Raw genomic sequence first — 21407 nt, 5'->3', positions numbered from 1 at the left:
TAGAACCCAAGACTACCAGTCCAGAGATGGCACCACCCACAAGGGGCCTTCCCCCTTGATCACTAATTGAGAAAATGCCTTACAGTTGTATCTCATGGAGGCATTTCCTCAACTGAAGCTCCTTTCTCTGTGATAACTCCAGCTGTGTCAAGTTGACACAAAATTAGCCAGTACATCTACTATACAGGATTTTTTGTGGTTACCTTGAATGTTACAAAAGCTATTTTGATGAGAAGTCATTTTGAAATGTTCATAAAAGTGAAAACAGAAATACCAAAGAATGAGAAAATATATCGATAAAAAGTGCATACTTGTGTTTCATTCTTCTACATAATTTTCATTTTAATGTCCTATTTTATAGTTTTTCTAATGTCTATCTCATGATTCATTAATATTTTAATTTTTAAATTTCATTTTTAGTCTGCATGGTAGGCTATTATTGTGTTATCTGCCATGGTTGTGATATTAGAACATTTTGAATTTATATATTTTTCCTTTTTGTTGATACTGAAGATTGAACCTATGACATGATACACAAACATTCTGCCTCTTTTATATTTTTTTATTTTGAGGCAGGTTCTCACTGAATTTTCAGGCTCCCTTTATAGCCCAGACAGGACAAACTTGTGATCCTCTCGCATAACTGGCTTGGGCCACAAGACCCTTGCTTTCAAGTTTTATTTATTTATATATTTTTGTATGGTATGTATATTTTCATACATTTTAATGTGTCACTTAAAAACAAATTTAGCAAATACCCATCAACCAACAGTGAAGTGGTGGGTAGAGTAGGGAATGGGAATCACAAAGCCATTAATGGTCTACAGCAATTCTCAATAGAGCTGCTAGCTGTCTCCAGTGGTTATTTCATCCAGGCTCAGTATTACTTTCTGCTGGCAGCTCTCAATAGCTCTGGGCTCTATCATTGCTCTTTTAATTTTACCCTTTGAGCCACTTTTCTGTGGAATTTATTCTGCATTTGCAGAATGTTCATCTTTATGTAACTAGAAAGATATATCTGAGAAGAACCATTGGGTATGTTAGTAAAAAAATGGTAAAATTTAGTAAAAAGGAGGTATAACTGTCTGTTGTTCATTTCCATAACAAAATACTTGAACCTGGGTAACTTTATAAGGCTTCTGAATCTAGATGGCTCATGGCCATGGTGCTGACATTTTTTTTTTTTTTTTTTTTTTTTTTTTTTTTTTTTTTTTTTGTCTTTTTTTTTTTTTTTTTTTTTTGGCTTTTGTGAGGAGGCTCGAATCATTGGCAGGAGCATGGCAAAGAGAAATCATGCCACCAGATAAGGAACTAAAGAGGCTGGGACATGTCCTTGCTTTGTACTTTGTATGTGCACAGAATCACCCATGAGCACACATGCACGTGCACACAGAGCCCAGAAGCCAATGTTCAGTATATTCTTTAATTACTATCCACCTTATATTTCTGAGACTAGGTCTAAATGAGCTCACCCAGTTGCTGAGGCCAGTGTGGCTTCAGAGATTGACCTGATTCATGGAGTGAGTACATGAACACAGGCAGATAAGTGAACAGAAAACCTGTGACCACAGAGGCCATGTGCACTCTGATGTAGTGGTACCAATGGTGCAACAACCCAAGTACAGCCAGCGCAGGAAGAGGAGTTAGCTAGTCTCAGTAGGTCTTTATAGGTATCTGTAGGGAAGCAGTCTCAGGTTACAATTAGAAGAAGGAAGTTACAGTTGCTGGTTCTTAATGTTCAGTCATTCACAAAACCTCACTATCAACATTCCCACTCAGAACAGAGAAAACTTTTGCCATCCTTCTGAGCCTCATCTAGCATGACACCCTTGTCCTTCACGTGAAGCCCAAGTATTTTCAGCCTTCTAATCTCCTAATATAGCCTCCACTTTATATGCAAGGTCTAGAGGAAGGGGTGTGCCCTACTCTCCAGCCTTACTTGCTTGGGATTCAGTTCCTTTTACTTAGAATTGAAGAGGATGGGATATGTTGGTGGCATGCCCATTTTGGTGAAATGCATCTGTTGACCATTCTCTAAGGGATTTGGTGATCTTTTCATTGGAGTATGGTATCTGTGAAACTGTAGCTGTGAAGAAAAGAGAAAAGGGTACAGTAGATTGGCACCCTTTATCTTTTCACATCTTCAAGAGCAAATATTTCTCTGGTATATCCTATCAGAGTAATTTCTAGAGACTGTATTATTTGCATTTGTTATGCATAGCTCACTGAAGAAAATAGAACTTACCATTACTTTCTTGGTTTTCCTGATTGGTTTGTTTGTGTGTTGGAGAAAGTGGGGAGGAGAGGGGAAAGCACCCGTGTAGCACAGAGGCCAGACAAGGGTGTTGGATCGCTCAGAGCTCAGCTACAGGCATTTACTGGACATGCAGCTAGTTACCTGAGTGCTGGGATCTGAACTACAGAACTCATGATTTGTAGCAAGCAGTCTTAACTACTGAGTCATCTCTTTAGCCCCACAATGTGTTTATCTTTCACCGCTTTATTTTATTTATTTTTTTATTCACTTTATATCCCAATTTTTGTCCCCCTCCTAGTCTCCCCTCCTATAGTCTCTCACCCACCCCCTCCCCTTCTCCTCTAAGAGAGTGGAAGCTCCCCCTGGAGATCGCCTCACCTTGGCACATCAAATCTCCTCAGGGCTAGGCACTTCTCCCACCGAGGCCAGAAAAGACAGCCCAGTTAGGAAAATGGATTCCACAGACAGGCAACAGCTTTAGGGACAGCCCCTGCTTCAGTTGTTTGGAACCTACCTGAAGACCAAGCTGCACACCTGCTACATATGTGTGGGGAGGTCTAGGTTCAGCCCTGTATGTTCTTTGGTTGGTGGTTCAGACTCTGAGGGCCCTAAGAGTTCAAGTTAGTTGACTCTGTTGGTCTTTCTGTGGAGTTCCTATCCCTTTAGGGGCTGCAATCCTTTCTCCTATACTTCCATAAGAGTCCCCAAGCTCCATCCACAGTTTGGCTGTGGGTGTCTGCATCTGTTTGAGTCAGATGCTGAGTAGAGCCTCTCAGAGGACAGCCATGCTAGACTCCTATCTATAAGCATGACAGAGTATTATTAATAGTGTCAGGGATTGGTGCTTGTCCATGGGATGGATCTCAAGTTGGGCTGGTTATTGGTTGGCCATTCCCTCAATCTCTGCTCCATCCCTCATCCTTGCATTTCTCGTAGACAGGATAAATTTGGAGTCAAAAGTTTTGTGAGTAGGTGTCCCCATTACTCCACTGGGGTTCCTGCCTGGCTACACGAGGTGGCCTCTTCAGGTTTCACATCCCTACTTCTGTGAGTCTCAGTTAAGGTCACCCCCACTGATTCTTGGGAGCCTCCCATATCTCAGGTCTCTGATACAACCTCAAGATGTTCCCACCCCCAACCCCATCAGCTGAAGATTTCCATTAATTCTCATGGCTATCTCTCCTGTCTCTCCCCACATCTGATCCTGAACCCCTCCTACTCCCTTCTCATCCCCTCTCCCACTCAGTTCCCTCCCTCCATCTGCCTTCTATAATTTTTTTATTCCCCCTTCTAAGTGAGATTCAAAATCCTTATTTAGGCCTTTCTTCTCATTTAACTTCTTAGGGCCTGTGGGGTGTATCGTGGGTATTCTGCACTTTGTGGCTAATTATCAGTGAGTACATGCCATGCATGTCCTTTTGGGACTGGGTTACCTCACTCAGGATGATATTCCTAAGTCACATACATTTGCCTGCAAAATTCATGATACCTTTGTTTTTAACAAAGGAATGAACTATAGAACTCAGAATTTCATAGCAAACAATCTTAACTACTGAGCCATCTCTTTAGCCCCCTAATTTATTTTTTATGCTTGTATATGTGCACTTTACCTGATCTGATCCTAGTTTTTAAAATCACCTTTATACTGTCCCAGTTAGAAGCTGTGTTACATGGTAGGATTCAAATAACTTCTAAATATCAGTTGCCTTCCTTGAATATTAATTAGTGGTGATTTTGTGAGCACTTTATAATCCACCTTAAAATGATAGAAGACTCAGTGGAATCTCCCAAGAAGTAAATTTCTGACCTATTTCCATGGATGAGATGACATTAAACTGAAATGCTGGAGATCTTTCTCAGTTGGGCTTCGAGTGTATCTTCTATTTTGCATGGATCTCTGGCTCACTGATGACAGATGAAATACAAAACCCAGTTGAACGAAGCTCACAGAAACTCCAGATTGAGGTTGTGTTTTGATGAAGGCTTCTACTGAAATAGGGTACATCAGTGGATTTCTCTCTGCCTTCTCAAGTTGTCCTGCCCAGGTGAACTTCTGCCTTTGGGTCTGTAGGTGGCAATATCAAACCAGAAATGATCACATGCACCTGTTGGCCATGAAAACAGATTCAACCTTCAAATTAGATGCCTTGCGTAAGATGCCTTGTGTAAATGTGGCGAAGTCTTGCCTGAATTTGCATATGTAATCAGGCACCAGCTTTGCTGGGTCCCCATATTTACATATATTTGAATGGCTGCTTCTGTCTTCTGTGATCCACTGGGTGAGGTCTTCTGGGATTTCCCCTTCCTCTCCCCTGCTGACTTGTTAAGGTACCTTTCTGGCTCTTCTTGGGAATAACTGCTCCCTTACAGAAATACCCACTTCTTCCCCGAGCTTTTGTATAGCACCCATCCACCCTTTCCACGAGGGAGAGGGTTGAAAAGAGAGACAAGAGAAGAGAAGAGAGTGTGCACCAACAGTTGTGAACATCATTTCCCTTGCCACTGCAGTGGCTATCACAGATACCCTGTATACTTTTCTCATTCTTAAGTCCTCATCCTCTGTTTACTATGCTTGCTAGTAATGATGACTTTGAGAAAACCTCCAAAGAACTAGCCATTTGCTCTGTGGACAAGGAACACAGGTAACAGTTCTAAGCCTTAATCGTGTTTTGTTTCTGTCTTTGAGGAGTCATGGAATGCACTGAGACTGGCTAGTCCCATTTTAAAAAAAAAGTGGTGGGGACAAAAAGCAGACAAATCACATGTGGTGGGTGTGGGTGTGCCTATAATCCCAGCATTTGATAATTGAAAGCAGGAGAATCAGGAACTGAAAGCTAGCACATACTATATAGTATTGATTTAGAAGGCTATCAAAGGCTGTTTACAAATAAACAGAAAGCAGATAGTCTAACATTGGAGAATAAAAAAAAAAAGAAAAGAAAAGTGTCTTTTCCACTGACTAGAACTGAAAGCTTCATGCCAGGACACCACAATTCCAAAGAGAGGCTGTTAGGGAGGGAGTAAGGTGGGGAGGAGGAGTCACTGACCCTCTGCTAGGTTAGGGCTGTATTCATTCTCCTTAAAAGTCTGCATGAAGATTCCTTAGAAAAAGTTTTTGACATACCAATTTAGTGCCTCTCTCTCTCTCTCTCTCTCTCTCTCTCTCTCTCTCTGCTGTAGTGTGTGTGTGTGTGTGTGTGTGTGTGTGGTGCATTACAATAACACAAGTGTAGAGGTCAAGGAATTAGTTTTTCCTTCCAGTGTGGGTCTTAGGGATGACACTCAGATCACTTGTAAAGACTCCCACTCCAAGCACTTTTACCGACTGAGCCACCTCAGTGGCCCCAGGAACATTGTTATAGAGACTAATTAAACACTCTAGTGTTATTATGACATAGCATGTTTTTCTCCACTCTTCCAGCCCAACCCAGAATATAACACAGCCCCATCAACCATATTTTCTATGAAGCAAATGTATATTGAATTTGAAATGGCATTCATAAATTCATTGAAAAGTGTTTCTTATGAATATTAGGCTTCAAAAGCAAGGCTTGAGCCTGTTGTGGTAATACACATTTGTAAGCCCATCTGAGGCAATAAGATCAGGAGTTCAAAGCCACCCTTTGCTATATAGCAAAGGTCAGTCTAAGCTACATGAGACCTTCCTCAAGTAGCCAAAAAGTGGGGTGAGGACTGGAGAGATGGTTCAGCAGTTAAGAACAATGACGACTCTTGCAGAGGATCTGGGTTCAATTCTCAGCACCCACATATTGGCCCCCAACCATGGGAATCTCCAGTTCCAGGGGATCCAACACATACATACCCAAACAATACATGCAGGCAACACACCCACACACATTATGAAATAAAATAAGATTTTCTTTAAAGCTATTTAAAAGTAAAAACTACTTCAAACCATATTGGGTTTTTGCTATAATGATTATACATTTGTATATTTTTATTTACACATAATATTACTTTCCATATTAAGCTTATTTAGCTAAATAAAGTATGTCTTCTGGAATCAATTTATCACTCCAGATAGTATCTCTATAACATGATTGGGTTCATTTCACCAGTAACAGTTTCTTTTCTTCCCAATAATCTGTTGTTATCCAAGACAGGTGTCTCATGTTATTTTTTTTTAAAAAAATGTTAAATAGCTTTATAATATTTACCAAGTCTAAGAATTAGCCTGGTTCTTGGGAAGCAATAGCACAGTGTCCATGAGCCCATGCTATCAATTGCTGCAACTCTCACAGCAATTAGAGCAGACTCTGGAAGATTGACAGTCCTTTAGTCATAGAAAGGAAACACAAAGCAAATTTACCAAACTGAAAGGAAACTAGCAAAGCTATTTTCTTTAGATTGCATGGCTGCTTAAATGCACTTTCTTACTTATATTTTATAAGTGATGACTTTTAATGCCTCTTTAATCTCTTGGTTGGAAATTAAACATCAGACAATTATCCATTAAGCTGCAAATCCTGGGTACTAGGAGATTTCAAAGATAAGATTGTAGCCAGGTCTTGAAAAGGTAATGATAATGCATCTGTTGGCTAAAGTTGACAAAAAAAAAAAAATCCCTCTCTGTAGAGAGGCAGGGTGGTAATGTTGACAGTCCCAAGGTTGGCATCAGACCTACCATAGCCACTACCAGCTATTTGCTTTCCTGGACCTCAGGTTTCTCAATTATAAAATGGAGAAAACACCTATACCAAAATGCTTAGCATAAAATGGTAACCTTACAAATTCCATTAGCTTAATCCAAACAGTTTAATTAGAAAGTAAGTTTTATCTGTTCTTTAAAGGATTCCTTTTACTTTTTATCCATGTATATTATGTTTCTGGGGGGTGGTATGTGTACATGTGAGTGAAGGTGCCCATAGGATCCAAAAGAGGGTGTCAGATCCCCTGGAACTGGAGTTAGAGGCAGTTGTGAGCTGGTCCCTTACAAGAGCAAAGGTATATGCTTTGACCACCAAGTCTCTTTCCAGCTCCTGGTTTTCTGTTTTATGCATGGGTTACTTGAGGCTCAGGCATTTACCCTCAGCTGCTTCTAGAACATGGCTGTGAAAATGGACGATTTGATGAACAGTGATGATTTGATGCAACTGTTCAGTTGAGATGCAGTATTCCCTAAGGCAGCCATCGCCAGCCCTTTCCCCCTTGACATGCATACAGTACTACATAGTCAGAGCTGCTGTGTGGTTGCTGAAACTGCATCCTTGACTAAGCCCAGAAACCTGAGGAGAGAGTGTTCATTTAAAATAGGGATCACTTACAAGTTTCTCCATTTTCAACTCTATTTATACTCTATTGCTGATAGTAGGGTTTCTTTGAACTCATTTCACAAGCTGTGGTAATTCCACAGTTGGGGTTCACAAAATAAAGTATGTTCAATTAAAACATGGCCACTCTTTAGTAGAAAACTCTTGCATGGGGTGAGTTTGAATGTTGGTGAATCCAGTAGGGATCTAAAAAGTTAAGACGACCTTAGAAGTTCTTGATGGGAAAGTTATGGTACTAAAGCACTATTGCAGGATGGTGAACAGGGAAAGACAGTAAGCTGAGGAAACACTTAGCCTACAGCAGTCTGCTAGATGGGAACTGATGATGGCTTAGACTTGTATGATAGAGGTGGGGTGGACAGGGATGAAAGCACTCCAAGGAAATCTGGAAATGGCTGAATGTGTACAGATGACCAAGGGAGTTAAGTGGTCAAGGGAGAAAGCAAAAGATTCAAATTGAGTTCTCAGGAAGTAGATTCCTCTTTCTAATTCTATCTTTTTTCCATTTCCTTCCTCCCATTCTCTCTCCATCTTTCTTGTATCTTTTCCTTTTCCTTTCTCCCTCCTCTCCTCCCTTCCCTCCTTCCTTTCCATCTTTCTTTCTTCTTTCCTTCTTTCTCATCTTTTTTCTTTCATTATTTTATACAACATTCTTTATCCCAGTGTGCCCTAGATGTCATTAGGTCACTCAGGCTGACCTCAAATTGCTGGAGTTTCTCCTATGTTCTGAGAGCTAGGACAGCAATTGCTACCACACCTCTCTATTTTTCAAAGGGTATATTGAATCACCTTGTAGTCCCAGCCCTCATAGATGGAGACAATCTGGAAAGGTACTGAAAGAGGAAGCAGCATGTGAGATTTATACATTTATAGTTCTAGGGTCATGAAATGTACTTGTATCTCCACTAAGATGCTGCCTTATGGGAATGTTCAGATAAACTGCAGAACTGTACTCAGTCAGGTCTTACTCAAATTAACTCTTTGCTTAGCCATACCAACACCCTGCTGCCTGAATATAGCCTTTGATTCTAGAAGAGCAGAGTAGAGTGAGATGGAGAGTTTACTAAGTTGTTAATCATGGCATCAGACCAGCAAATGAGTAGAATGTTTGAACTGATCAAGAAAGCATACTATTTTAACATGAGATTGAGGTCATCTGATAGACTCTTCACCCTGTCACCCGGATACAGAATCCTTAAAGGTGGGGAACTTATGTTCATTGCTGTAGTAGTACTATCTAAGGACAGAATCTTCTCCCCAGTAGCTGCTCCACTAGTAAGTGCTGAATGGGTAAATAACACCAGGGATCTCAGGTGTGGCCCATCATCATCTCCCCTGTGCTGGCCACAGAACTGATGACATTGGAGAGATGAATAATGGCTGTTTTCACTGTGCAAAATATACTAACACAGTAAGTTGATACTCGGCATCAGATATTTAGCAATCTTCAAAATACATTCATTGTTTTTCTCTAGTGATGATCTAGAACGATTCATGGAAAATCAAGGTGCATCCAGCCCGGGTATCCTCATTCTAACAACAAGTCTCAGCAAACCATTCATGCGACTGGAAAAGTATGTTACTCTCTTGCAAGAACTGGAACGACATATGGAGGTAAGGAAAGGCAAGCTTTAGGCAAGGTCCACTACCAACTGGTGTCCTCAGCACTGCACAAAGCAGATGGTCTGCCTCCAAACCAACTTTATTAAGAATCCAGAAAGCATCATGGTTTCCAAGTCAACTTGATGAGTTCTTCCCTCTTCCTGGATGGTATTCCAGCATCCCTCTTTATGCAACCAAATAAGATACACAGTTATAATTCTTCCTCTCTCCTCCTCCAGATCTTGGCCCTGTTGCTTCCCTTAAGGCTGTGCTCATTTATTGACTTAGGTCAGTGGTTCCCAAACTATGGGTTGCAACCCTTTCAGCGGCTGAACAACCCTTCCACTGGGATCACATATCAGCTATCCTGCACATCAGATATTTATATTGTGATTCATAACAGTAGCAACATTACAGTTATGAAGTAGCAATGAATTAAGGTTATGGTTGGGGGTCCCCACAACATGAGGAAATGTAAAGGGTTACAGAATTAGGACGGCTGAGAACTACTGCCTTGGTTTTCTATTGCCAACTTGTCTGTAGATGATGGTTCTTTGGCATTCAGACCTACAAATCTCTATTGTTTTGCAAACCAATGCAAAACAATGTTAAAAAACATTTTCTCCAAAAATCAGGAGAAGAAAATACAAAAAAAAAGAAAAAGATGTTTGTCGCAGATGGGAACAATGTGGACATTTGATTTTCTGACTCTGGCCCTCCTTAAAGATTATAAATGGATCCAATACTACTCTCCACTGCCCACCAGTGTGTTTACATCAAAGTCCACTCACATTTTTGTTTAGGAACTTAAAATGTACTCGTAATGATTGTAGTGTAGCTACAATCTTTTCTAAATATTAGGAATTGCAATGAGGTCTGATAAGCGAGTCTGAGCACCCAAATTTTGAGGGTTTTTTTTAAGGTATTTATTTCATTTATTCAAATGCTATCCCTAAAGTCCCCTATACCCTCTCCCTCACCCCACTCCCCTACCCACCCACTCCCACTTCTTGGCCCTGGCATTCCCCTGTACTGAGGCATATAAAGTTTGCAAGACCAAGGGGCCTCTCTTCCCAATGATGGCCGACTAGGCCATCTTCTGCTACAAAAGCAGCTAGAGACACGAGCTCTGGGGGTACTGGTTAGTTCATATTGTTGTTCCACCTATAGGGTTGCAGACCCCTTCAGCTCCTTGGGTACTTTCTCTAGCTCCTCCTGTGTTCCATCCAATAGCTGACTGTGAGCATCCACTTCTGTGTTTGCCAGGTCCCAGCATAGCCTCACAAGAGACAGCTATATCAGGGTCCTTTCAGCAAAATCTTTTAACACGCAGCTCTTTTGTGATCTGGCACTGGATGTGGAGGCGTGGGCGGCAACGACTGTGTTTACCATAGTTGCTCTTCCTGTGTCTGGGGAAAGGTTTTGAGGTTTTAAAGGGGCTGATTATCTTTAAAGAAAAAAAGCTACTGTTCTTGTCAGAATTTGTAAGTCTTAAGCGCTCACCTCCGTGTGAAAAAACCGTCTCCTCTCGGGGTATTTGGGCTACCCTAAAGTTGGAGACAGCGGGGAGCTGGTGAGGAAAGGTTGCCAGAATGAAATTTCAATTGGGGCTCTAGAAGGCATTGACCTCTGGATGCCTTTCTGTATGCTAAACCAGTTCAGCAGATGGTTTGAGGTTTGCCCCTCCTTCCTTATCACAAAAATTCAGAAACCAGTGGCCTCTGCTTGTCACTTCTCAATGCTACAACACAATGCTGCAGTACTGACAACTTCAGGAACACACAGTTAAGCTCCTCCTGCCTGCCTGTCTGCCTGCAAGCCTCATCTGTTTCTAGGCCAGCCTCTGTTTGGTCACATTGGCTTTGACTCTTCCTTCAGATTGGGACCATCAAATGCTACATCCCCCTTTCTGGGAGTGTAGCATTGGGACAGGCCCATCCGAATTTCTAATCACTTGATAAAATAAGATTTACCGTGAAAGAACACACACTAATTTTCCATGGACAATCCTGCCTGTGGCCTGAGTTAGATCTCTAGTTTGTTCTACCATGTTTTCTACCTGAGACTGTATGAGCAGATTGGCCTTCTCCGTTCTTCAACTGAATCCATATATACTCCTAAGTGAAGTATGCCTACCATGTCCATATACCTCAATACTAGTTGCACTACAGGATCAGTGATGTCCCTCTGAGTAATTATTTAGTAATGGTAAATATTACTTATTTATTCAATTTTTATTAATTAAAATAAATTTAAATTTAAATTTAAATATATTTGATCATATTTTTCCCCTCCTCCAAGTCCACCAAGATCCTCTATTCCTCCCTACCCACTCAGCTTCAAGATCTTTCTCAAAAATCAAACCCAAATCCTACAAAACCTAGACAACAAAATACGAGAAGAGAAGAGAAGAGAAGAGAAGAGAAGAGAAGAGAAGAGAAGAGAAGAGAAGAGAAGAGAAGAGAAGAGGAAAGGAAAGAAAGACAGACCAAACTGTAACCATATCGAAGCATACAAAAATCTGTGGAGTTCATTATTTGCTGGTCAGGGAAATGGGAAGTATTACCTCAATAATGACAACTATTATGTTGTTACTAAATATATGATATGTTATAAATTGTCTTAAATGTCAATTGTGATTGGCTAGATTCTACAATGTGAATGTGTATATGTGTATGCATATATTAAACCATCATATTATACACCATAACTATCAACAAATTTGCTTGTCAATTCAAAAGAAAAATAGCAGTACATTTTAATTTTATGTGCAAAACAATCAATTGTATAGTATAAGTTAAGAATTCAAAACTGGACCAGAATTTAGGATCTCAGTGCTTCTAGTAATTAAGTGATTAAGAAATTTTCTGGGAGCAGGGCAGTGGTGGTGCATGCCTTTAATTCCAGCACTTGGGAGGCAGAGGTAGGCAGATTTCTGAGTTTGAGGCCAGCCTGGTCTACAGAGTGAGTTCCAGGACAGCCAGGGCTATACAGAGAAACTCTGTCAAAAAGAAAAAAAAAAGAAAGAAAGAGAGAGAGAGAGAGGAAAGAGAGAGAAAGGGAGGGAGAGATGGAAGGAAGAAAGGAAGAAAGGAAGGAAGGAAGAGAAAGAGAAAGAAAAAAAAAGAAAAAGAAAAAAAAGAAAAAGAAAAAGAAAAAAGAAAAAGAAAAAGAAAAAAGAAAAAGAAAAATAAAAATAGAAGAAATGTTCTGGGGCTGGAAAGACAGCTCAGCAGTTAATAGTGCATACTACTTTTGCAAAGGATCCCAGCCCTGAAGTCAGCTTGCTTATCACTGCCTGTAACTGTGGTTAGCTCCAGTGGGACCCAAAGTCTCTGGCCTCCTCAAATATCTACACTCAGGTGCACATACACATTCTCTCCTAGCCACATATAATTAAAAAATAAAATAAAAATAAAATGTTAAAAGATAAGAAGAAATAAAATTGCTTTTGGCTCATAGTTCCTTGAATTTTTAAAAAGATGTGTTTATTTTATTTATATGAGTACACTGTAGCTGTCTTCAGACACACAGAAGATGGCATCGGATCCCATTACAGATGGTGGTATACCACCATGTGGTTGCTGGGATTTAACCTCAGGACCTCTGGAAGAGCAGCCAGTGCGCTTAACCACTGAGCCATCTCTCCAGCCCCTCCTTGAATTTTAATACAGGTGTGGATTCATGTAATCAACCACAACTAAGATACAAGACAATTCCAACACACACACACACACACACACACACACACGCACACACACACACACATGCACTTCTGTTGGGTTATCTTTTTGTGGTCACACTTTCAACTCATTCCATCCATGGCAGCATCCATTCTCCTCTAATACTGTTTTTATTATTTATCTATCTTAATTATTTTGAAGGTTGTTATATACATATATGCACATGCTGATACTGTTTGTAAATGTATTCCTTTGACAGGACACTCATCCAGACCATCAGGATATTCTGAAAGCAATCATAGCATTCAAAACACTCATGGTAGGTGATGTTCTCAGATTGTCCTTCTCCATTTTGTATACTTTGTTGCTGAAAGAGTGATTTGTGTGTGCCGTTTCTTTCCTTAAGCAAAAGTCCTCCGGAGAGAAACAATAAGCTCTGAGCACAGTAGGCCCATGATTTGTTGCATTTGGTTTTGTTCTTCACAAAGTATGCTTACCTAAGAAAGGTTGCCAGGCTGAAGATATAAAGCAGTCGCAGTTGAAAGCCTTGGCCACATTAAGCATTGATGTGTAGGTGGGGGTTTCCTTTTTTTTTTTTTTAATTTCTTTGCATTTACCCCCTTGCACACCCTATGTCTGTATAACTTGTCATTCACTGATTGGCATCAATACTGAATTTCACTATTTGTGCCAAAAGATGTGAACTTGTTTTTTTTGTTTTTTTTTTTGTTTTTTTGCATATGAAAAAGAAATTCTTCCTAAAAGGAAAAACACAGTGTACTAAAATGAAGTTGCTTAATATAGACTGCTACCAGAGGTAGCTGTAATCTTACATCTTGAGCATCAAGGTTAACCTATCTCCTTGAACCTACTGATGTAAAACCATTGAATGCCATTTCAGGAGGAAAAAAATAACCCTTTATTTTGAGTAATGGGCTAAGTTTCGATATATTTGACATTTCTAAAGCATTCTGTGGGATTTGGATCCTTTCTGTGGGCTTTTGATCCTTGCTGGAAGGTTATGGCCTACCAGTCACCATCAATTCACTTTTATTGCTTTTGAAAGATAAGTAGCTGACGTGTCAGTGGTTAAAGAGAAAGCTGGAGATCAGGCAAGGTATTGTGAGAAATTTATTCCTGTTGTTAGGGAAAAAATGGTAAAATGTTAGCATTTCACATGGCTCAGTTTTGTAGAAGAGCTCACGCAAACCCATGGCATAGCACTGGTTGTAACCTGTCTTTCTTGCATTCATTGTATGTAAAGGAACATAGAAGACCTTTGAAAAAACAGGCAAGCAAACAGTACAGCAAATTCAAGTATCTGCCAGGCATGGTGGGGTTGGCCTGTAAGACCACCACTTGGGAGACTGAGACAAAAGGTCCACTTTCAAATCAGAGCCTCAGCTACATAGTGAGCTGCACGACCCTGTCTGAACAGTAACAGCAACAAACCAAAGTACCGGGCTCCCAGCACAAAGCAAACACGTCTCCTTTTTGTCATGTTAAAACTTGTTTTGATGGTGGCAATATATTTAATGCAAACACGTGCACTTTAAAAATCTGTAGTGTATTTATTTCTTAAAGTCTTAGTTGAATGAAGCAACAGACTTTTATAGAAAAATGTACTACCAGAAAGAATTATACTACATTAATTTGGATGCAGTAACGTAATAACTCATTTGCTTAGACTTGTATTCACTTTGGAATAAGTACTGTTAAATCACTCCAAGATAACTTTAGTCTTCTGAAACAGGTTTTATATCTCTCCATATTCTTCATACTCTCTATTGTATTGGCAAACTGTTTCTTAATTTGAATTTCCAACTTAATCATCATGAAAGCCACTCATATCTATTTTCCCTAATCCTTTTAGGAATAAAAATAACCTGAATATTTTATAAAAAATGTCCTGTTGCTCCCTAAATAAAGTTGGAACACTGCATGCCTGTTTCATGATAAATTCAGTTTGATTCACAGTGGCATTAAATAAATAAATAAATAAATAAATAAATAAATAAATAAATAAATAAATAAATAAATTTGGCCAGTCTCTGTTCTCAAAACTCTGGGAGTGATTTTGTTCATTTTTCTTATCGAGTTGCTATTTTTTTGGAGAGTAAGCATACTTGATATAATGAAGTTGCTTTGTAATTACAGCCCTATTTACCTATGGTAGTGAAGGGCTGATTGCTTTTCTGGCTCTAGTTGGTAGGAATCTGTTCCTTGTCTCTCCAGACTCTTCATGGGGAGGGAGAAATACCCCCCCTCTTACCACTTTATTTTGATGCTTTGACAAAATGGGAATGCTCCCCTCTTCCTATGACTTTGAAAGGCTAACAGCTACATAGTGTATTGGTTTGTCTGGCAGGAGCATAGATGATCATAGGATAAGAACAAAGGATAAAGTGAGAAATAAGGGCTCAAAAGCCATGGCTTGTTTTGAACTTGTTCTGAGAACTTTCCCCATCTCATCTTGTCCAAATCCCCATTGCATCATACTCTGTTTGGTATCCACAGGGGCAGTGCCAAGATCTGAGAAAGAGAAAGCAGCTGGAATTGCAGATCCTTTCAGAACCTATTCAGGCATGGGAAGGAGATGATATTAAGACTTTGGGAAATGTGATCTTTATGTCTCAAGTAGTGATGCAGCATGGAGCCTGTGAGGTAAGTCCTCAGCATTGCTTCTTCCGAGTTTCATAGTTCCCTTCCATTATTAGTTCTTATGTCAAGATCAACCAGGGTAGTGGCAGAGGGAATGGAAGAAAAGGGTAACTTTGAGACCCTTTTGATGGTAATGGCAACAGAAAGGGGTAACTTATGGGATACAGAAGATGGCAGATATACTTTACACCTGTTAACTTTCAAAAGACCCTAGGTATTTATGCATAGCTGTCCTGTAAGCAGCTGTTAATGTACCATGGAAATGTAGGTGAGAGGTCAGTGTTACAGAGATTTAAATGTCTCTGACAGATGTACCTTTCTAGGAAGTACATATCCAAAGAGGAGCACAGCGGTTGAAGACGGATTATTTCTTTTAGGAAGAGGCTACAGTAGGGGACAAAGGTTGATCATGTCACCTGGTATGATTTATTGGGTGTTAGAGTTGTCTCCCTTCTCCATGACACCTTTCTATACCCTCTGACATGCCTGTGGCAGAGATTCATTACTATGGGTTAATAAGCAATCTTATTGAAACTGCAGACACCCTGGGGAAGGTTAGAGCAATGAGGGAACTATTAAGTCATTCACAGCTTTGGGATGAAATCCTTGGATGAAAGGAGGAAGAACCATTGTGGGGATGGATGCAGGACACAAATAGGAGAACAGAAAAGAATTGGGGGTTATGGTGTCATTGAAATTCCTGGAGGAACACTTGAAAATGGCCAGCAAGCTGAGTGCCATGGAAGGATCAGAGGTCAAGGAATGTGAGGACCAAAAAGAAGCCATTGGATTTTGCTAGAAGGCAGTTATTGATGACTTTGAGAGAGCAGCGGGAGAGTGCAGTTAGGAGGGGATCAATGGAGAGAAAATGAAGGCAGGGAGTAATTTGGCAATAAAATGTCAAGAAATGAGATATTATAAGTGAGGAACCACATAGGGTGTGCCAGGTCCTTCAGAAAGCGATAAGCATATGTTAAAGGCAAAAGAGGAGAACCCAGTAGAACTGGAGAGGCTGATGAAGAAGGGCAATGTTTGTGGAAGGAAAACTAGGCATAAAAAGAGACGAGAGAATAATGGTTGTTCCAGCAGTTAGCTGTGAAGCTTTAATCTACTCAAGTGGAAAGGAGAATGAGTAGACAGCCATGAGGATAATTGTGTGAAGTGGAATTACTGTGACCCTGTTATGAGGATCAGAGCAGCCCTTGTGTGTTAGGTTTCCTTTAGTGCAATCATAAAAATGTAGTTGGCAAATAATGCATTATAATATATCTTAAAAATAGTTTATAAACTTATTTATTTATTTGTTTATTTATTGTGTATGTATATGTGTGTGCCAAAGCACACATGTAGAGGTCAGAAGACAACTGGTAGGAGTTGGTTCTCTTCTCTACTACATGGGTTCTGGGCATCAAACTCAGCTCTTCAGATCATTTATCAGATTTGCTTAGCAGACAAGTCTTTACCTAGTGCACCATTTTGCTGGCCCTATAAAGGGTTCTGAGTGTGTTCAACATGAAGAAATGATAAAGGCTTAAGAAAGTAGATATGCCAAAAACGTGGATTTGGTCATTATATAATGTGTACAAAAATTGAAATGCAATATGGTTTCTTATAAATGTGTACAAATATCTTGCGTACCAACGCAAACACCCACAGAATTGGGCTGGGGGTAAATAGGGAGTGGAAGAATGTAGATTTAGTACGCTCAAGGCCCTGGGTTGGATTTCTAGTATCATTCATGAGACCAAATAATCCAAGCCATTATATTTTAAAATGTAAAATATATTTATTTATTTATTTACTTATTTATTTGTCTTGCATGCCATACAGAAGCTTTGTCTCTCAATGTGTGTGTGTGTGTGTATGCACTTGTCTATATATGTGCATTTGTGTAGAGACAATAAATTCTTCCACTATTACACTCCAATTTTGTTTCTCATTGACTGTAGCTTACTGAGTTTGTCTAGACTGGTGAGCCAGTGAGCCCCTCAGGTCTGATTGCCTACGAGCCTGCACCATTCATCTTGGTAACAGATGCTTGCTGCTGTGCTCAGCATTTACATGTTGCTAGCAATCCTAACCTAGGTCCACATGCTTGAACAGCAGGTACTTTATCCATTGAGCGTATAATTATCCTAGTATTAATGATTAGAAATAATTCAACAACTGTGAATATTAATAAATTTCTTAGCTGTTGAAAGTTGTTTCACTTTGCTACTATTCAAAGCAAAGTTATATTTTAGTTCTGTGAACCTTGAGAAACTTACTTTGTGTCTAGACTATCATGTCACACTGGTACATAATCTATGTGGGTTCTTATATTCACACACTCAGGACACACTTATTAGGTGCTTTTGAGTTGGCTATCCTTTTACAACTCACTGCAGATGCTCAGGTTGATGATTATGTAAGCTCTAGTTTTCAAGGGAGTGATTTCAAATGGTCTTAATAAAAGCAGTCCAATTTTGGTTCCCCCTTTCATGAGTTTTATTCTATTTCAGGAGAAAGAGGAACGATATTTTCTGCTGTTTTCAAGTGTCTTGATAATGTTGTCTGCAAGTCCTCGGATGAGTGGCTTTATGTATCAGGTGAGTAGATCTATATAAAGTAAATTATCAAAGGCCAGATGAGAAGAGGCTTCTGTTCAGATGTGATATATACACCATGCCATTAGAAGCTCAGGCCTTCCAAAGCAGAATGTTTTTATCATAGTGAAACAGCTTGGAAGAACAGATGGTCTTGAGATCAAAGGCCTTTGTATTAGTATAATCCTGCTCTGGCTATCTGCTGTTCTACTCATGAGCTAGGTCTTTAGTTGTATAAATAAAATCTAAGTCTACAATTGGGTAAATTAGCAGCAACAGTTTACAGACCCATATCATTACTGCTGAGAAATACAAAGCTGGCATTTGATCCTGTGGCTGCATTTGCAGCCATGTTATATGATTTCGGTTTGTAAGGTTCCAGTCCCTAAATGCCTTAGGGAATGAAACCTTCCTTAGGCTGTTCCTAAAATGTAGACCAATATGCTATGATTCTCCGTTATTAGTGGTCAGAGCCATTATTCCCTTTTTATAAAATGTGAGCTTTCGCTTTTCAATTCACAGGAAAAGAAGTTAGAAAGTCAACCGTTTTGTAAATCATGAGCTTGGGGTTTAAGGTGTATTAGCCAAAGGCACATTTCTCCCTTGCTTTCTTATCCGATTAAAACGTAGACTATAGAAGCCTTATCTCTTGTCAGACTAGTGAAATATGTCTTGCCGTGTGATTCCTGAGAGGATCAAAAGTCTGAGAGAAATATGTACAATCATAGAATTAATAGGAAGACTTTTTTTTTTCTGCTAGGGAAAAATACCAATAGCAGGGATGGTAGTGAACAGATTGGATGAAATTGAAGGCAATGACTGTATGTTCGAAATCACAGGTGGGTAATTTTCTCTTTTCTATGTAGCTACTTCAAATCCTTTTTGGAATAAAGTGGAGTTTAAACAAATAAGTGCTATTATTTTCCCGTGTAGTTCATCAGCAGGCTTTATGAGGATATGGCAAAGCCCACTCCATTCCTCAGAATAACTAAAGTAGACCCATGAAGCCACGAATCTTCTTGGTCATTTAATAGTCTCAACTTTGCCAGTACTTTCCATCTTCTCTTGCTTAAGAGCTACTTGTAAGAGCTGGAGAATAACGAGACTGACTTTCTCCTTCACTGTCATATGGTTCATGGTGGCCAAGAAGCCAAAGGTGCAGCCTTCTGTCCACTCTCATCACCAACCTATATACCAGCAAGGCTTGGCTGTGTTCTAAGAAGCCACACAACTTTCTATACAAATTGAGCAAAATACCCAGGCTTCATAATTCTCCTTGACATTTCCCCATTTTTGGGGCCTCTGTGATTTACCTGTAATGCCTGTACTTCTACATGGATGACACAGACAGGGCTAATGTCCCCAGCTTTATCCAAACCTGTACTCACCAATAAGGAGCCTAAGATTTGGTACTTGCCTAAAGATTTTTCAACATGTTTTTTTTCGTCTTGGACAATGGGCAAAAAAATACAATATTCTTAGAATAAATTGAACTAGATGGCATGTCAGTACATGTGAGCTTCCAGATTGCCAGTGTGTTTATTGTTTGGTTTTATAGTGTGTCTAAGATTCTGCAAAGTATGTTTATGAGACAGATCCTTGCCTTTTGTTCCTAAATGCTCATAATTTGGTGATACAGGTAGCACGGTTGAGAGAATTGTGGTCCATTGCAACAATAACCAGGACTTCCAGGAGTGGATGGAGCAGCTGAACAGACTGACCAAAGGACCAGCCTCTTGCAGTTCATTGTCTAAGACCTCCTCATCATCATGTAGTACTCATTCTGTAGGTAGTCCATTGGAATTGTTGGAATTATTGAAGTATTAGGATTAATGAAGGTTTCTTTCTTTTTTTTTTTTCCTGTCAGACTTTGCCTACTAAAGATTTCTAAAAATCAGCAGCAAGCATGCCGTTTGACTTTGGGTGGTCTCTATTTGTAGATTTTGAAGTACAGTTAAACTTCACTGATTCTGATTGCTCATCATTGTTGAGGCCCATTGAAATTAACAAAACATTTCACTTAGGTGTGTGTGCTTTTGGTCAGCAGTCTTAAGGGACCCTGGCTAACTACTAGCCAAGTGTTTCCTGCCAAAGGCCCTTCTAAAATGTTTTAATTAGAAACAAGACAGGATTCATGTGCTAAGTCAAAGCAGGGAGCTCACTTCCCTGAGTGCTTGAACAATTCCATGCAACTCGTCCTCTTACATCTGCTCAGGAACTTGCATGCAAGGGACGCTTTTACCATTGCCATCCTCTGGGTTCTCAGAAACCAATAACTTGTGGAATTGGAATTAGTGAGATATCACTGTACTTGCTGGGTGAAACGGAAGCTTTCCTCTGTTGTCTGTTAACACTCAAACCTGCAATGCCAACATTCCTATTTTGAGTGCTGGATGTCTGTTTTGGTGGCAGAACACAGGCTTTGGGTTGAAGTCTTGTCTTTGCCAATTACTAGCCAGTTTCTTCACTTCGCTGAGTCTGTCGTCGTAGTTTAGTTGGATGAAATAATCCATTTAAGATTCTAAGTGAGTGCCAAACACATCGCTGAACCTTGATTGGTTTCTGTTGTTCCATTTTCCTCCCTTACAGAGGATACATTTCTGCCTTAAATGGAATTTCAGAAAAGAGAGGACAGGATCATGGGACACCAAGTCCATTTTGTGCTGTTCCTTAGAGATCCCATAACTTTATGTAGAAACTGTCAGCTTTCCAATTGGACACTTTCACTATTCCACATTCCCCATTTCATGTCTGGCTTTGCTGATCCAATGAAGCTATTGTCATTTTCTCACTGTGTGGTACCAGGTCGGGTTCAGATGGCAGATTGCCAGCATCTCATGAGACATTTTCCCAGTCTTTTAGCTCTACCGGACAGCCCCGAGGACCCTTGGAGCCTCCTCAAATTATAAAACCGTGGAGTTTAAGTTGCCTACGACCTGCACCTCCACTTAGACCATCAGCAGCACTAGGTTATAAAGAGGTAATTTTGCTATGTATGGTGTAAAATGCTTCTGACAAGCTAATTTTGGAGCTTACTGCAAATAGTTCAGTGAGAATATGCTAGAATTTATGATAGGATATATATATATATATATATATATATATATATATATATATATATGTCTTGACTTGCTAGATTCAGTGGTTGCTTTTTAATTTTGCATTCCCCTGTTCCCCATATATACACATTGATGGAACTGAACAGTTAAAGTACACTGCCTGTTTCTTTAGGTTTTCTTTAGGTGTCTCTGTTGTCTCTCTACGAAGAGAGAATGATTCTTTAGATTAGCTAACTATGTACACACATCTCAAACAAGAAACGCATCTT

The 21407-nt window shown here is 39.8% G+C and overlaps 1 protein-coding gene across 5 annotated transcripts in view; it reads left to right on the top strand.

Annotated features, from left to right (window-relative positions):
- Arhgef6 (Rac/Cdc42 guanine nucleotide exchange factor 6) overlaps positions 1 to 21407 on the top strand; it is a 106898-nt gene that overhangs the window by 73916 nt on the left and 11575 nt on the right. For 3 of the 5 annotated variants that reach the window (XM_021152941.1, XM_029473345.1, XM_029473346.1), the window contains 7 exons: positions 9024 to 9162; positions 13093 to 13152; positions 15351 to 15497; positions 17996 to 18082; positions 18840 to 18918; positions 19719 to 19864; positions 20934 to 21059. In XM_021152941.1, the coding sequence (XP_021008600.1) occupies positions 9024 to 9162; positions 13093 to 13152; positions 15351 to 15497; positions 17996 to 18082; positions 18840 to 18918; positions 19719 to 19864; positions 20934 to 21059 (784 nt within the window). The remainder of the gene's footprint in view (positions 1 to 9023; positions 9163 to 13092; positions 13153 to 15350; positions 15498 to 17995; positions 18083 to 18839; positions 18919 to 19718; positions 19865 to 20933; positions 21060 to 21407) is intronic. The other 2 variants (XM_029473344.1, XM_029473343.1) reach the window with 1 other exon arrangement.

Source organism: Mus caroli, chromosome X (genome assembly GCF_900094665.2).
Source record: "Mus caroli chromosome X, CAROLI_EIJ_v1.1, whole genome shotgun sequence".
In the NCBI taxonomy this organism is placed as follows: Eukaryota; Metazoa; Chordata; class Mammalia; order Rodentia; family Muridae; genus Mus; species Mus caroli.
The sequence above is the reverse complement of the archived record's forward strand: the minus strand, read 5'-3'. Positions and strand labels throughout refer to the sequence as shown.